The sequence below is a fragment of the Acipenser ruthenus genome, chromosome 2 (assembly GCF_902713425.1).
Source record: "Acipenser ruthenus chromosome 2, fAciRut3.2 maternal haplotype, whole genome shotgun sequence".
NCBI lineage: Eukaryota > Metazoa > Chordata > Actinopteri > Acipenseriformes > Acipenseridae > Acipenser > Acipenser ruthenus.
In genome coordinates, this window is record NC_081190.1 from 68,140,202 (window position 1) to 68,159,229 (window position 19,028).

The window sequence follows — 19,028 nt, forward strand, 5'->3', positions numbered from 1 at the left end:
AAAAGAACAATACAATTGAAACTTGTTTATTTATTTTTTCACTGTAAAATACTGATGTACACAGACATTTTGATGGGAAGTCTTTTACTTTGTCTCATACTATATACAGTATATTAGAGCATAACATGAAGGTTTTTACAGACTTATTTTGGATTTGGCTTTATTTCCACTGATTCAGACTACTACATTTATTGTATGTGATGTGGAGAACATCACAGTACAGTACATAATCCACATATCTTGTATATGCCCAAGTAGATTTCAGTTCAGTAACAGTGCCAACAAATGTAATAACGCTATAATTAAACAACTTCAGTTACTTATTCATTCATTGTAGTGTTTTATAAGTACAGAAGGCATTTGTTAAGTTATTTTCGTTCACTCTACAGTTCCAGAGACTTTTGGAATTAAACTTGTTCGCTCTGATCTCCTCACCACTCTGTGAGCAGGCATCTCTATTACTTTAGTTTTTTTATTATTATTATTATTCTACATACTACTCTTTGGAAGCCAAGCCTCACAATGTCATTAGAAATTATTCATTATCAGTACCATTCAGTGTTCCAGCTATCCAGAATGGAATGGTACAGGGCCTGTTTTAACAATTGAAACTGTTAATGTCCCAATTTTATAATATTTGTAGTTAACCATACTTATACCGGAAATAATTTTTTTTTTTTTTAAGTTTCTGCAAATATACTTTGGTCCCAGGGTTTAAGTATATTTGCAGTTAACTTGCTTTCTATGACAACCCTTTAAAGTAATGGCCTCTGGATCATATGAATTACAATAGAATTTCATTTGAGCACTATCTGAATACCATCATGTTTTCCAGTTCTTTTCTAATGAATTTTGTAGTTGTACAGATAGCTTGGCCACAGATCCATGATGTATATACAGTAAGTGGCACACCTTATACATAACAGCCATTCCACTGGAATTTATATAACTCTGCTATCCTTATATTAAAGTGTTTTCTATAAACAGTTCCATAGCATGGTAAGTCAGGTTCTGTGAATAAGTGTTCCTGGACTGGGCAGAAACCTTTTTTCACCCTGACAGTTTGCTTTGCTTTCAATACAGTCTGCTGTCAGCCTGGGGGTGATTGGTAGCCAAACAGTAAGAAGTATGGTTAAAAAAAAAATAAAAAAATGAACCTTATTTGTTTTACTTTTGGCTGTGCTGTATGTAGGCAGTTGGGTTTTAGAAAAAAAATAATATACTATAATTACCCAAGCTTATTAACAAGATAACTTTCAAATCACTAGAATGTTTTCAAATTTGTTTGATTCTTTTGATGTTTTATTAAAGGGAGCTTCAAAATATAACATTAGCTTTTCCTTGATTCATCTACCCAATTACCTGTTTAGATTTTAAAGGGGACCATATGATCTGGATTCACATGTGAACTTTTCATCCCCACATTCTCCTAAATTCAGCATATTGTTAGTCTACCTACAAGCAGCACTGCAGATAGAGTGGAAGTCTGTCAGTTTTAAAGTCTTTCCCTCCAGCACAATCACATTGTAAAAAAATCATAGACACAGGTATTGGTTAAAGGATTTATTTGAATCCCTAACACATTTATAAACATACCTGCTTAAGTAACCTGTATGAACTAATTGTTTATGCTGCATTTTTTTTTAAATGAAAGAGCTAATGTATTATGGATAGTACCGAACAAATATTGTACAAAGCATTGTAAAAACAAAAAGCATACTGTTACAGGACGGAGGCCTGTGAAAGACAGTGACATGTTGGCTATATGACTAAAAGTACTTAGAGCTAACAAAATAATTTGAGTAAATATGACATTAAACGTATTACCATCATTGTGTAGGTCTCACATGTTCCTATATAAAATACACCCATTACAATATTACACATTGCGTCTTTTATTTGCGAACCCTACGAAATTATAGTAATTCATATTAGGTAAGATTTACTGGGATTTCTTTGTTAGCTCTATGTACTTTAAGTGCTCTATCCAATTGTTGACGAATTACATTTAAAAAAAGATAGGAGAAATGAAGAATCTAGTGGATGAATAGAAGCCGGAATGGGACACATCTTAACTGCATACATTTGAAACTTTATTTCTGAGCGGAAACATCATGTGCTCTTGATTCTCACTTTCCAAGCAGTCTTATCTTTTTGAAAAACTTTTTTACATCATTTGTAAAATTAAAACCAGATTCCACTGATTGAACAGCCTTTATTATCATGCGATATCTTTATGAAAGGCATTGAGCCAGGCTGATCTACTTTATATGTCTTTCGAATTGACATTGAAAAGATCACCATGGATGGACCTTTGAGAAAAAAAGCAGCACACTGATGACAATGAAAGCACTTTTTTTGGCATATACAACACACAGTTAGTGTGCACTTTCCAGCCAACACTACTGTAAAGGCCCTGCCGTTATTTACTGAAAATAAGGTATATAAACTATAGTGTGGACTAAACTGTTCTCTATAGCTACATGGCTGAATGTACAGGCTTGGAGGCTGCAGAACGGCTCACTCTAAGTGTGCACCTTAAAGTTGTAACAGTCAAAACAAAGCAAGGCATTTTTCACTAGACTATTCCTTTACTGGCCTACTATGTATCTCCTTTTTTCTGGCTTCTATTGGGTTACATTAATCATTGTTTGAAAGCATTCAGTATAGACAGAGCAGTATAGAGTGGCTGATGCATAGATCTGTGGTTTTGGGACAGAAAGATATTCTGTTTTTTAAACTCAGCCGCTGGCCCTTCGGACAAATCCCAGAGCAAGACAAACTCCCCTTGTGTCAAAAATCCCATTCAGGTGTACAAATGAAAAGAAATATGTGGCATCCTGGTTGGTCTATTCAAACTGCAATGATTACTGAACAACTAAATGAAAAAGCAAACGAACAAACCAACAAATGGAAACAGTTTAATAAAAATGTCTACATTCCAATTCAAAGGTACTGATAACAAAAAAAACGATTTGGGCTGATTCACTTCGATCCCCTGAACTACTGGAAGCAACTCCTTGATTTGGAACAAATCATGAATATTATGTGATCCCGCATAACACAGTTATTGTTATATGAACCTTTGGACAGTAATACATTGTATTTTTTTGTACAGTATTAATGATGAACCAAAAAGTTTCTGAAAACAAGTGTTGAACCAAGTTGGTGTTTACTGAACATACAAGGATATTGCTTCCAGCTAGCGAATGTTATTTCTATTAGAATTAGAACGCAGACCCTTTATAAATGTGCTTGCGTCTAGTGTTCTTGTAACTAATAACAAAAACCATGATCATTTGGTCTGATTTCAGAATTATTTAACACAAGTTAAAAAAAGGCTAGAGAAGAAAATGCATCCAGATACACTTCAGAATATAGCTACTTTAACTGAACTGTAGCTACACTGTGCTTACACATTTGTTACATTACTTAATGCATGCTTTTACAACACAAATATATGTTTGGGAGAACAACTTAAATACATGTATGGAGTTCCATTCTCACAATCACACACCTGTGTGCTAACCGCATGCAGTAAATATAAGGAAACGTACAGTTATTATCATAAGCCTGGTTCCCTGGAATAGAAATGTAACCATTATCGAATGGGTATTTACCTCATAAAGACCCAGAAACCTGAAGAAGATATAACGGAGCTGTTCGCAGAGCCTGTGACGCAGGCATGGCCCACCCCCGAGGGCACAAAAGCACTGCGTATCAGAGGCGGCGATGGCCAGTATGTCTTCCTGTTGCCAATTTGCACCCATAGCCCCCTGGGGCCTCAAGGGGACAGGCAGTAATTCTGCTAGAACAGTTCGTTGGTGGGGAAACAGCTGCCCAGCGCTTTTCCATCTGCTCTGAGTCCGTCGATCGTTTGGAACAGTGACTCTTCTTCTTCCTTGGGGGAGGAGAAGAAGCAGAGGAAGACCGTGAAGATAGTTTCCTACCTGGGCTACTTTCCCGGGTGCATTGTCCGGTCTCCCTTGGCACAGAACCACCTCTGTAACAAAGGGTGATGGGGAAGAGTGCTGTGCAGTAGTAAGGGACGCAGAGCTGCGAGAGAGATGTTTCTCCAGCGTGCGCTTAGAGAAATGTGCACAAAACTCGCAGAAACTGTTGTTCACCAGTGCCTCCTTGGCATTCTCTGGCCCCAGGCAGGAAGAGCATCTGCCGTGCTTGTTCTCAATGGAGAGATTGGTCTCGCATGTCTTGCATGGATAAAACCGAGGCATGATGCAAGAAGCAATCAATGCAGTGTACAGTATAAAGATGTACAGGTGCCTCAATCTGCTTATAGATAGCAATGGGCCGAACAAGACCAGTGGTCCGTGTAGGCCTGGGTAGAAACCGGGTCGGTTCGCTACTGGATCGGTTCGGTGACTTTAGCACCGGGGCTGTACGGTACGGCACCCTCGGTACAGGTTTGTTACCAGGTCGGTGACCTTGGTACCGTACGGTACGGGTCCACAAGTTTGCAGTCACCGCAGGTAACAATGTACAGGGATGCCTGTAAAATACCTGTAAAAAATACTCAGTCAGTACACACACAAGACTGAGGGAAGCCTGCTTGTTAGATGGTACTAACAGCCTTCGTAATGGTGATGCAAAAAGTCACCAAAACGGCATCAAGATACTGTGGATGGGATTGCAAGCAATCAACACCTGAAGTGCGTATCTTGGTCCTGCTCTCACTGTACATGTGCAAAGCACCTGGTTGCAGACCGACTTGTGTGTAGTCTCTGTAAAAAGAAACAGAAAACACAAGAGAAAACTTCTCTACAAATCAGTAATAAAGTATAATAATGTCTCGTAATAAAATGAGAATAAAATGTCCTGTAATAAAAAACGAGAAATAATAACTCCAGCCGGAGCTATTCAGCCTGGAGGGAGAGCACTGCTGGATCCCTGGGAAGGAGCGACTAAAGCCGCTGGTTTGATGCGGGGCACAAGGCCGCAGTGGGACATAACAAGCAGCAGGCTGTAGTGCACAAATTACACGTAATTAGTGAAAACTATATACAGCGATTATTTTAATATCACATACATTTTGTGTAAAAACACAACAAATGTGAATTGTATAGCAGATAGAGGTACCAAGTACTTACCTGAACAAGGCTCGTCCGCCAGGTCAGTGTTGAAAAGAAGAATGGAGCAGAGGTCTGTGAGCGCAGTGCCTTTATGCCCTCGAGTACTTTTATACCCTTATTCAGCTTTCTGAGTCTTTAGGAGGTAAATACCCATTCGGTAATGGTTACATTTTGTACTTGGTTGGGAACTACAGTGTAACTACATGTAGTTTATGTACCTGTATTTTGAAATGTATCATAATGCATATCTTTCCATACTCTATAATTCAGCTACTTTGAATTTCTTGCCAATTTAACACTGGCAAAAATGCAATTCTATATAATAATAATAATAATAATAATAATAATAATAATAATAATAATAATATTAAAAACAACAACAATAAAATTAATAAAAATACAAAAAAATATATGTTTTAAATGTATTTTTAAATTAATTCTTAAAGCAAAGGCTTGAATTAGTCTCACATTCTGATAGTTTAGCGTCTACTTCTCTCACTCTCTTGTCCACATTCCTCTTTTTCTCTAAACTGTGTCCCATTAGCATCTCTTGGGCCATGTAGCAACAATTCCTAACATCCTAATAAACCAGAAAAAGCAGGTTTCTATGGTGGGAGCCACATATACTACAAATATTGTCAAACAATAGACAAAGTAGAAACACTTGATAATAACCAATAACACTGTGGTTATTTACAACAGACACTGTCAAATGGTAAATTAGATAAGATAAAAAGGCACAACTTTCCCTTTCGTAAATACTTTGTAAACATCTCTTCAGTAAGCATGCATAAACATTTCACTTTACAAAAAAAATACTTTTTTTTAGACAAAGTACTTAAATATTATTTCTCCAGCAAAATAGAATTCTTTCAAAAATACTCTACCATTCTTCCTATAAACCATTAAAGTTTTTTTTGTGTCATTTATTAAAAAAAAATCCTCAACAGCTTATTCAGGTCCTTCAAAATTATACACACGGCAATAAACAGAGCAGCAAAAGATTGCAAAAATAATCTGTAAAAGCTTGCAAAAGTTTTTTTTTTTTTTTTTTTTCTTTTTTAGCTTCTGTCGTTTGCTGTAACATAACAACCAATCCTAAAGCCCCTCATTGTTGGGTTATGTTAAACAGCAAATACAGCATCATAGGAGAAAAAGCGCTCTTTATTCCACACCATCTTCCTTACACGTTTATACAATAAATTAATACTAATGCCCCATAACCACATGTACTCTTCTGTGCAAACTTAAGGTAGGCAATAGGAAGTACATAATCCTAGATTTAAAAAAAAAAAGCCCTGAAAATAAAGTGGATTAACTTCAATTTGCCCTACTTGTCAGAATGTCTGTGCTCCAGCTCCATTCTCAAATGGCCCGTTCTTGCTCAGTGATTTTGGAGGTTGGTAAAATAATCAAATGGTCCAAAGAACTGTTTGCCCTCCTTACAAACAACAAAACGAAAATGATGGAAAGCATGGGGCAATTAACTATTTACTGTACATAGTTTGCTTTTCTGTTGTTGTTTTTCTTGTCAGAATTCATTTTACAATATTAAACTGTTTTAAAGTGTTTTAACAATTGCTTTTTACAAACTTTTGGCAGCTCTTCATTTTGCAGATAAAAACATAAATTGCCCAAATAATCTTCCTTTATATTGTACAACTTTATTTACAGGTTCCAGTATTAATTTGTTAAGGAGGTTGTCATAAACACTATTATCAACACTATGTTATATAACAAGTTACATTTTCGGATAAAAACCTGCTATACGCGTGTTTCTACAGATAATATCCATGTCCGCTTTGTTGTAACAAAATAAGCACCTGTTTAGAAAATGTGTTTATATCATTTTATAAAATGCATATTCATAGATTTACAAATGTTTTATAACTAGAACCTTGAAATAAAGTATTAGTGATTTGTGAATTATGCATGAAAAGCTGGTTTAACTTTGGTGATTTATCAGACTAAATATAAATATTAGAAAATGAAGAAGCATTATTAATAAATTCCTAATATGTAAAGCAATTTATCATTGAGCTTATATACCAGTGTAATACACCCACACACATGGAAAAAATCCCAGCAAAAAGTGAAATGGCAAGTGATACAGCTTGCATGGATTGTATGTACTTCAACAGCATTCCTTACAAGTGGGCTCAGGTTTCAATTCCCACGCCTGCCAATCACTACTATGTGTTTATTATTTTAAACAGATATTTAAATATATTTCTTGAGCCATTGCAATACAGCTCTAATTATGATAATATACGCAGTGTTACTGGAAATAGATTTACAATAACACCAATTAATGTTATTATAAAACATAAAAAGGATAAAATGGCCATTTCAGCTAGATGACCTTTGTTGGCAGTTTGATTAGTGTATTTTAGTGTGTTTTGCATTTAAATGCAATCTTTTATATTCTGATTATATATATATATATATATATATATATATATATATATATATATATATATATATATATATATATATATATATAATGTATGACTGTGTGTGTGTGTGTGTGTGTGCATTAATTCCCTATTAGAAATTAACTGAAACAATTATTTATATTTTGTATTTAAGTATTTAAATCATAAACATTTGTTAGCCCTTTGGAAATCTCTCCAAAATGGAAAAAACCCACTCAATTGATGCTCAGACCTTCTCAGGTGCCTTGAATGCATTAACTTTCAAAACAAAAACAGAAATCTGGTCTTGGAGTTGGGTACATTTTTACAATGCAGTCAACCTCCTGGTTTACTCCCTGTAAACCTCCATGTAAAAAAAAAAAACACACGAAAGCCACAGTAGCTAATTAACCTTTACCAGGGTTTAAGTCAGGATGTCGACAACTACTATATATGGCTTTGTATCCATGTCATAGTCTTCGGGGGTATACTCTCAAAAGTACTTTTCAGTGCAAGATTTAAAAGACCCTCCTTCTCCTTGGTCATTCCCTCCAGACAAGTTCTGGAGCTGAAGAGCATGCGTATGCATGAGAAAATATTTCTCCCCTTGCTTGTGGGTGTGGAATAAAATAGGCAACTTTAAGGCAAAGTCCTTCTTGAAGATGCTCTGTTTTCAAGTCACTTCTTGTGAAAGTACAGTGTCCGGGTCATGCCAGCTTCCACCTTTAATATCTGGTCACTGATTATTTCCACCAGCATGTCGGGGAACTCCACTTTCAGGGCCTGGGACTCTCTGAACGTGTAGAAGCAGAAATCCAGCAGACTGCCCACCAGCTGCAAGGGAAAGACACGGACATGAGGATTCACTTGTTATTGTATACACAATCCACTGTTATGAAATAAAAAAATATACAGTAAAAGGAATAGTCAACAAAAGATGGTGGCTAAATTTTGGAGTATAAATAGGCAAATACATACATTTGTTTTTACCTTGACTTAAAAATGTTCTGTGCAAATTATATATTATTATCATAACTTAGGGATATTGCTGTTGCCATCAGATTCAGAATATTAATAATATGCATATTTTATTTTTAAAAGTCCCTTACAAATAGTATTTTTTTTTTTACATTTTACTTAAAGGGGTGCACAGAAATTGTCCTAAATTCGATTTACAGTACCACTACTGAGCCCGAAATGATCTGAACTCAATGAGGCACATTGAAAAGATAGTGAATTACTTAATGGTTGTTAATGCAAGACTGTACAGCTATGGCCAAAAGTGTTGCATCACCCTATAGAATTAACAGATGTTGCTTGATAAAGTCGAAAGAAACCTGCTGAATAATGTTACGTTAACATACTGAAATTATATACCGCTTTACAGTTTTCCATATACTCAACGAAAAACAAAAAAGTTAAAATGTGACATTTCAAAATGTAATATGAAATACAGTACTACTATTATGGCTTCCGGTAGACTTTTGCGATATAAATGTATAGTTTATTTGATTACATGATGTTAAATAAAAGACCTAAATTATGTTCATATAGTTTTATTTTTAATTATGTCTCAATCCTAAAAACTCTAGGTGATGCAACACATTTGGCCATAGCTGTAGATAACATTTATTAGATGCTTCCATGGAGATCAGCTTTAAAAGCCCAGATCGCTGGATAGGGCAGGCAGTGTTTCCGATCATTAGTTCCACTTGGCAGAAGTGTGTTTCTGTGTGTAAATGTGAGTGTGGTAAACCCTGACCTTGGAAGCAGCTGTTTCTATAAGAGACTTCTCTACCACTGTCCCATCATTCTTTCTACGCATATGTTAGCCATGTGTCCTAACTGTCCGAAATGTCAAATAAACATATTAAACACAGACATGTTAAAGAATATACGGAAAACGTCTTGTATTTTATAATCACAAGTTTCACTGAAAAACAGTGCTTAATATTATTATTATTATTACGTGTTTATTTAGCAGACACCTTTATCCAAGGCAACTTACAGAGACTAGGGTGTGTGAACTATGCATCAGCTGCAGAGTCACTTACAATTATGTCTCACCCGAAAGACGGAGCACACGGAGGTTAAGTGACTTGCTCAGGGTCACACAATGAGTCAGTGGCTGAGGTGGGATTTGAACCGGGGACCTCCTGATTACAAGCCCTTTTCTTTAACCACTGGGCCACACAGCCTCCAGCTTATGAGAAAATTGAATAGTTCCTCCAGAATCTGAAGTTCATATAAAAAATTCACATATTCAGTAATTCTCTATCCTTTATCTATTACATAAGTATTCTCACTGATTAGTGTCATCTCCCACTGTGATGAATCATGAAGGCACAGATTTTGGACCCATCTTTTGAACATGTCTAATTAAAACACGGCAACTATGTTTGCTATCAGTACATTTGATTGCAGCAGTGAACTGTGAAAGTTTTGAAACCGTTAAACTATTATAAACATCTTGAGGGAATCCTACAGTATAGCCTTTTTATTACAAGTGCACAGGTAATATATTTTTAATTGATCATGGATATCCAAGTTTGTTTTGAAGGTTTAACAACCAATTGAGCAAGTGTTCAAACACACCTTTTTTTCCTAAAGAATTTTGATTGACTTTTCTCTTCAAGCTGCAGTGCCTGAAGGCTCCACTGCCTTCAATACCATCAATAGCATTTTGGTGGAGTTTTTAAACTACAAGATCAGACAGTAACAATGGCTCAACATTTAAGTACTGTAATGATTCAACAAACTAGATTCTGCTCTGGGCTGTCTTGAAAGCAAGGAACAGCCTTGATTGACCAAACAGCCTTACTTGTTCAAAACATTACTTCTATTTAAAAAAAAAAAAAAAAAGTCCTATAAGAGGAAATACTAGTAATTTAAAACCTATTGAAATAACGCCTGTCAGCTGTGAAGCCAAACATTAACCTCAAGGCACCATTTTAGCCTCAGTCAGTGTTACTTGTTATAACAGGTGCCTCTGGATTAGCCTAGATTTAATTCTGAAATGCAAGTACAGGAGAAGAGGGTAGATAAATCGACCGTGGTTGGAATTAGGTCATAATTTTTTATTATATTAAATTATACTATATTATATAGAACCCATGATCACCTACAAAGATTGTTTAATGTATTACTGTACAGTACCTCAAATGAATAACACTAGCATAGTGGTTTACCAATATAGTTATGGCTTATACAAATTGGGCATGTCGATGTTTCCAACTTTACTGACCAGAACACCTGTAATCAAAACTTGACTGTAGTTTTAGTACATCACCAAATCTGGCTACCTGTGTCTTTAGTACCAATATCTGCCCAGGTAAAATATGTGTGTAACTGCATGTAAATGTATGTCAATGTGAGTGTGTTAAAATCCTGCCCTTGGAAAAATATGATACGATCACTTTTTTTTAACACTGTTCCATCATTCCTACACATCTGTTGGCCATGTGGCCTGACTGTCCAAAAACTAAACATAAGAAACCAAAATATTTGAAAGTAACACTGTACATTATTATAGGGATTGCAGTACACGGCATTGAATGGTATTTATAAATATAGAAATATAGTTTTGTAATTCTCGAATAACTAACAGGAGCAAGGCTTAAAGGGTCAACATTTCCAAGGGCATTTGGTACACACAGCCAAAGCCATTGACGGCTGAGTGTCTATCAAGACCTCTCTTTAAAGATAACTTCTGCCTTCTCCTTCTTTAAGACTAACCTCCTCTATTGATGGACTCACGCTTCTATACTGTTCAACCCCAAACAACCAACCCTGAACAACCACTATAGATCACAACTTGTACAAGGTATTTATATGAGTTAAGTGTACATTCCCTGATAAAATGCAATGTGTCTTAATTTCACTTATTAAAACCTTAGCGGTCTCTACTGCCTGTAAGACCACAGTGAGTCCCACCACTCCTCAGAATTCCTGCTTTGGCATCTGTAACAGGCAGTGGTAGTTGCAGGTTAAACAAAAGGGACCAGAAACAAAGCCTGTCTGCTGTTAATAACCTGAGGAAGGTCTGCAGGGAGCTAACAAAACTGGGCAAATCAGAGGTTAAGAAAAGGAGCTTAGGTTAATTGGTTAATTGAAAATTCCTGGAATCCCATGCTTTCAGTGGGAAGGGGGTGGAATTCAATGGTATAAAAAGTCTGGTCAGACAGTTTACTGGGCCATGTCGCTGAAAAGAGTGAGGGACTTGGTTTAATTGTCAGAGAACTTAAACTGAACAATTGTACTGATGTTATGGTGAAGACTGCTGTGCAGGTACTTACAGAAAGCTTAGTGACATTAAACACTTTAAACCAAGCCACATTAATCTTTGTTTTAAGTCTTTTACACAGTTATAATTTTGTCTGTTTTTTTCAGTTTGGTAAATTACCTTTGTTCCTGTAAAAAAAAAAAAAAAAAAAATCCTTGCTCTAATATTTTTAATGGTGTCCAGCTTATAATTAATAAAATTGTGGCAAACAGTACCTCTGCTCCTGTTATAGCATCGCTTTCATTTTTTTGGAAAGAAAACCTACATTGTCATTCCATGAGGTAACAAACACAAATAAAACTTACCCCCCACACATATTTAACCCCAATGACGACATGGTTCCAAAATATCAAGAATGTAAAATTAATTTACAGAGCTTGCAAGTTACAGTGTGAGCAAACCAACAGGAAAAAATAAAATTAGAAGCCAGGTGCAGCTGAAAACCAAACAAAGGCCAGGATTAAATACAACGATAGGCGTCTTCTGGCCATCATGAAGATAAAGTCTTGTTTTTGTTGGCATCACAGATATGGCTAAAGCCTATCTCTAAACTCTAACCCTGACACCCAATGTACATTTGGCCAACCATGTGTATTCAACTTGTTTTTATCTCTATCACTGAAAAAAAAATCTAATATATTTAACAAGATTGCATTTTTCCTTCTGAAATCAGTTTTACTGTATCAGGTAGATAAGATCATATGTGCCAAGTTGAAATATGAGTGAATTCAGCCCTTCAAACAGCTAACACTTGCTTGGTAATAGCACCATGTGTTTATTAATGTGTCTAATGAGCTAAATCAAATTATCAATCAAATCCACATGTCAAACAGAAATATTTAGCACCCCTTGCTTCACCTATAGAGTAGCCTGATATATTAAATGGCTAGAATTCAACAAGAACATTTGGAATTATAGTGTGGGACAATAATAATAAAAAAAGGAAAATTCCATGGATACAGTATTCTGTGGCCCAAAATGCTGTGTATTGAAAATTCATGAAACCACAAACTTGCACAAAATATGTTCTTTCAAGCTTCTTGTGTTGAACATCGACAGTTGTGATAGAAAGCTTCTTATGAAAATAAACATGCTCATTTGTATGACAAGTCCAGCCATATTTTCTATATATTCTTTTTAAAATGATAATAGATCAAAATACCAGGAAACAGCTGTGTAAACAAAGTACACAATCTTATGACTCCAAAGACATTGACAGTTAAAAATAAATTAAATAAAAATACATTTTAAAACTTTTCCAACCCTTACTTTCTGCAATGTCATCCTTTAAACTGGACAGCAACACATGTGTGATATTAAGCATAGCTACTGTACAATACCAACCACTCCTAAACTTCAGGGTTTTCAGATTTCTTGGCTCAATGACCCTGTGATAGGGGTGTGGTTTATCCACTGTCAGGCGGGGAGAGACATGGAGGTGATGTTGAAAATGCCACAGGCATTTATTTACACAAAAAACAAGACCTTGTGAAGCTACCAACAATGGTAGGCCACGGGCGAAATCATAATAATGGTGACACAGAACAGAAAATGCAAAAACAAAGAAACAAAAGTTACCATTAAGACAGCAAGCACTACTCCGCTATTCAAGGAGGTCCCGCTGACACACCTCACTATACTTGTGGGCTTGAATCCATTAAACTAATCCCTGTTCCGATTATTAATAATGGAAATACCAACCCCAGTTACACACATGGTGGCCTTCTTACTCATAGAGCTCCGATCCCAAATTCAGAGGATTTTGGTTTCAAAAGTTTGTTGTCCGGGTAGCATGGACAGTCCTGGTCCTCTGGCTTTTCAGCAGCCCTGAGATGTGCCACCTTTTATAGCGAGACACTCTGCCTGGACATGCCCACCTGCTGGTTAGGGATCCAAAGCTTGCCAATCCCCAGCTACTTTTCCCCGCAACCAAACACAGCAGATAGCATGTGCCAGATGAAGCGTCTGACTCTACTTCAAAACAAACAGAAAACCCCAGAACAAAAATAAACAAAACTAAAAATTTATTATTTCATGTGTAGGGCTTCATGTTGACATACCAGATTAATCAAATGTGACATTTTGTTCTCCTTAAAATCACTCCCATTTCAGTGTTCGCGCTAGACCGCGCCATTGCGCTAATGCCCCCCTGAAATAAAAAATGTCCCGCTGAAATTCTCTTAACGCGCCTGTGTGTCCCCCTTCCCAGACCAGACGCAATACCAATACGCAGTAAATTAATGCATGTTGTATTAACATGACATATCTGGCGACAGGCTAATCTTTTTTACTTGTTTGTTTACACTTGCGTTTTCATAATTAAACTCCAGTGCCATATTCTCCAGTCCAGTAAGTAGAATGCGCTCACACCCTCCCTAGTTACAGTCAGTTTCACAGTAAAGCCGGGATGACAACATCAGGCTTGTTAACAACATGGCCCGGTGCAAATATAACCTCGTATCCCTGTTACACCCGACCATTATTTCTGGAAGAATAAGTAATCAGCTTCGGCAGTGACTTTTGAAATGCAGGCTATTATATTTGTGCTTAAAAATACTGTATGCAGTAGATTTGCGAAACGAAAACTACATCATTGACTAAAAAAATAAATAAATAAAGTAGCCTACGGTAACGTTATGAAATATGTAAAATGTGTAATTATACACACACACAGTGTATGTGATTTTATACAGCACTGTATATACATCTTGCACTGAGAAAACAACACTGGAATCGGAATGAAGGAAATTATTATGTAATACAGTTCACGTGCAGTCACGGTTTTGGTAAGTAGCATTTTCAAAACCATATTATTATGTGCAGCATTAAAATAAGTTAAAAAATCTAGCAAATCCAACGAATTACATATTGTATATTTGACATTTTATTTTTAGTGTTCTGTGTAACATGGGCCATAAACTGTGTCTGTTAGTAATGTCGTTTCTTCTAGCAGTTTTCAAACTGGGATACACGTACCCCTGGGGGTACGAGAGAAAAATTCTGAAATGGCAGACAACGCATTTTATTTAGTACCACTTGCCAATCTATTGCAAACTTTTATCATGTAATCAACATTTAGTCACTAACACCAGACTGACGAGCCTTGACAGAGCGTTCAAAGCACACATGACTAATTTACATATTAAATATGTACGTTTTAAATAAGCCCTGTTGTTTAAATGTCATATATACAGTTGGTCTGTCGTTGGGATAAAAAAAAGAACATATTTTAAAAAACTAAAAGCCTAGTCTTTAACTTATTTTATTTCCTGTGTGCATTCGTGCCTGAGAAATCGATATTTATTTTTTTCAATGACCTGATTAAAGTTTATTGTAACTTAAGTACTACATTTCAAAATACAGAATGTATGGCCAATCAGAAACCAAAGTATTGCCATGCGGTCTAGTATTGCCATGCGTTACGTCTGGTGTGAGAGTTAAGAGTTTTAATACCGTTATAGATTAAAAACGCCCAAAAATGTCTTCCGACTGAAGCTCTCTCCAATTTCCCTGCCATCATCAGTGAGTTGTGTGGTAACAAGCAGGGACATCCATCACATACTAGGTAAGCGTTTTATTATTGTTTTTTAATTAGCATCAGTACTGTACGTTTTAGTCGCCAAGAATTAAAAAATACCAATAATATGTTTTCGTAATGAGGTTAGCTGTAGAGATGCGTGGTTAGTGAACTTTACTTTGCCGCCTTTTCTGTAATTTTATTATCAATAAAAATACATGATTGCCATTTGCTATCATGGAATAGTTCTATGTCATTTCTGAGTGATTTGAGGCTAGCACGTAGGCTTCGTTGATTTTAATTAATTAATATTTACAATAAAATGATAATGTTTCCAACAACTAGAAACCTGTTTGAGGGACTATTTTTAGCCAAAAGTAAATATAATATATATTTTTTTCTTTTATAATACTGTAACTTTTATAATTGTATCCATCACCACTCCAAGGCTTGTGTGTTTTGTTGTATCATGTTATTGTACAGACCTTTTTTCTGTTTTCATTTTATGACTATCTCAATGGACTAAATTTTTTGGAAAGGGGTACACAGCTTAAAAAGACTGAATACCCCTGTTCTAATGTGATTTGTTACAATGAATATCCTCTACTCAGTGATACACCAGCATCACTGTGACACATTTCCCAATATTTTCCCCAAAAGTGACAGTGAGTATTGTAGAGACACCTTGGTTGTATCTATAGCTTTACAGTTTTATTTTTTGTTCAGAAACAAAAGGTCAGTAAACTCTGCTGGCATATTTAAAAACAAACAAAAATAAGAAATGGTGGTTGGTTCTGAATCAAACATATTGACCCCCTCACTGAAGAAAATGTCCCCCTAAAATTTTGAGAAGGGGCCACATTGACCCTCAGTCTGTAAGTCCTGGAGCAAACACTGCATTTGTTGTACATTGGAAATTAATATTACAATTGACGTTGCGGTTAACAGCAGGAGTGTGGAGTAGTGGTTAGGGCTCTGACCGGAGGGTCGTGGGTTCAATCCCAGGTGGGGGACACTGCTGCTGTACCCTTGATTGCTCCAGTAAAAACTCAACTGTATAAATGTGTAATTGTATGTAAAAATAATGTGATAACTCAACTGTATAAATGTGTAATTGTATGTAAAAATAATGTGATATCTTGTAACAATTGTAAGTCGCCTTGGATAAGGGCGTCTGCTAAGAAATAAATAATAATAATTAATTGGCCACTGTGCCAATTAGCATGCTTTTTTTTAGCAAGTCAAAACTAGTAATGTAACAAGACTACAAATAAACAACTCTAAATGTTACCCCACAGCCAGAATTACAAATACATCAGGAAATCATGGAATTACATTAATTGTTCTTGTATGAGAGTATCTTCTGAGTTTTTCCACCTCTAGTACGCACAGTAAGCCACATATCCCGGTTCCCACAGCCTTGTAGAGCAGCTGGCTGCTTGTCCCCAGAATGTTTTAAAATAAACTGAATGCAGATGGCTGAATGATCTAAAGAAACCAATGACAGACACAAAGCCAATGGAATATCCCAGCTTATGGTAGTAACATGCAGTTCTGTTTTGGTACTTACGTCATGCATGGCATCCAGCAGTTTAGTCAGCTGGTAGAACCTCTGCCACGTCTGTCCAGAGTTGTTGGTAGCCTTACTCACAGACCTCCTCAGCTCTTTAATGTAGTTTACTCTCATTTCCTCAAATGCAGCATGGTTCTTGAGACCGTCTCTGGGAACTGCACAGCAAAAAATTCCACTGTCAAATTGAGCTTTTAAAACATTTTTTCAAGTCAAGCAGCAGTAAATGTGTAATTTTGAAACAAATCAGAAAATCTGCATCTTTTAAAAAAATCAGCCCATCTTTGCTGCTAATTTTGTTACACCCTGTGAAAAACCAACTAAACAACACATACTGAGCACATTAATGATATGGTATGTAACACACAAGGCTTTTAAAGTCTGAAATGTGTCCATCTCATAATCACATGTGTTTTCTTTATCATAAAGTATGATTTAAATGATTATTAATATTCCTTAATTATGTAAAGTGGTTGAAGTACAGTTCACATTTACTAATAATTATTCAGCAGAGAAGGACATGCAGTTTTCCCAGTTTGGTTAGTGTTGAGTTTGTTCCTGGCACAAGCGGCAGAATAACCAATTGACTGCCATGGCTAATGATGACCTAGCCATATACCTTAAAAACTGTTCAATAGTATATTACTGTAATGCCCATAACTACAGTATCTCAGAGGTTATATATCAATAGAAGAGTTTTATAAGGCAAAGTCATAATGTTAATTACCCAAATACCCATGCTTTCACTATATATTTGCATCATCATACACACATCATGCGTGACTGTTTACCATGTTTGACTATGCTTGACAAAACCAAATGCACCCACTACATCTGACACTACTGTCCGGTACCTGACAATGAGGAATGAAAGGCAATAAGAGCTAATAAAGTATTGAGGATATCACCCAGAGTGCTGCAGCATAGTGTATAAAGCATAGTGCATTTAACTGTTTATCTAAGATGATACAGTATATCAACATTCATGTGTTGAAAAGGGACTTTCAGCTGCTGGAAAACCCATAGTAATTCCTTTAAATATAGCACACAATTGATCAGATCTATGGAACAAATGAGATGTTGTACAAATCGAGTAAGTTTAAATAGGATGTCCTAAAGGGCTGAGTAACAAGGAGGAAAACTACAGTTTTGTGACCCAAAACCTGATATGTATGAAGTCTAATTCACAGTATTACGTCTGTAAAATTATATATTCAAAATGCTAATTTCTCAAATCCCCCTTACAGCTTTGTTTGATGAATATTTAATAATTACTCAATATTTCTGGTGGAAACCTCAAAAGTCTTCCATACAACTCAAAGTCCCGACAGTGGCATATGGCCACAGTGGTCCTGCTGGAGACAAATTGTCTAAGGTATAAAAAGCCTAGTATCCTTAGGACAAGTTTTCTTCAACAGGATGAAAAATTATCGATCACAAGAATTTCCAGTTGTACATCTGGAGTGTAATAGAGGCAATGTTTTCTGACTAGATAAAAGCAAAAACTGAAAACCAAAAAATGTAGCACTGCGTGAGACCTGTTGCTCCTGCGCAATGTAAAATAACTAGCATAATAAACTTAAGACTGCAGACTTGGCACAGATCAACTCTATGTTACTATTACAGACTGCTGTTTTTTTTTTTTTTTTCCTGTCATGCATTTGGCTTCCCAGAATGATTTTTCAATCAAGTGGCATGAAATAACTTTTGTGGTGAGCTTAAATGTGAACTATGGTAATATTCAGACTTGCTCCAGGATCTTCTTCTTCAATGAGAATAAACTAATTTTCACCTGCTCCTAAACACACAGGTTTAACTCAAATTATAATAAAGTATGTCATATGGATGAATGAACTTCCATATCCAAAAGTAGAGGTAGGAGGAGAACTTTCAAATGACAGTTACAGTTAATGAGCTACAAAGGATTCTGGCTTCTGCAAAATAAATGTATCACATTATGCCTCCAGAAACTTTAAAGCTGGGTACGAACAAGAAATGAGTTGTTTAATCTAATCTTTTTTAATCTCGTTTTCGGTAAATGAGGCATTTAAATTAGAAATAATCTTGCTTCATATAGTTTTACCGAACTGCAATATGCTTTTATCAAGGTTTAGCTTCACGACGATTACTTATAATTTACTTTGATTTTACTGTG

At 35.9% G+C, this 19,028-nt stretch overlaps 1 protein-coding gene across 3 annotated transcripts in view; it reads right to left on the reverse strand.

Moving 5' to 3' along the window:
• Positions 1-2,905: 2,905 nt before the first annotated feature.
• LOC117409242 (mineralocorticoid receptor) overlaps positions 2,906-19,028 on the reverse strand; it is a 133,728-nt gene continuing 117,605 nt past the window's right edge. For all 3 annotated transcript variants that reach the window (XM_034014948.3, XM_034014947.3, XM_034014950.3), the window contains 2 exons: positions 16,874-17,031; positions 2,906-8,338 (listed from right to left, as the gene is read on the reverse strand). In XM_034014948.3, the coding sequence (XP_033870839.1) occupies positions 8,183-8,338; positions 16,874-17,031 (314 nt within the window). In that variant the 3' untranslated portion in view covers positions 2,906-8,182. The remainder of the gene's footprint in view (positions 8,339-16,873; positions 17,032-19,028) is intronic.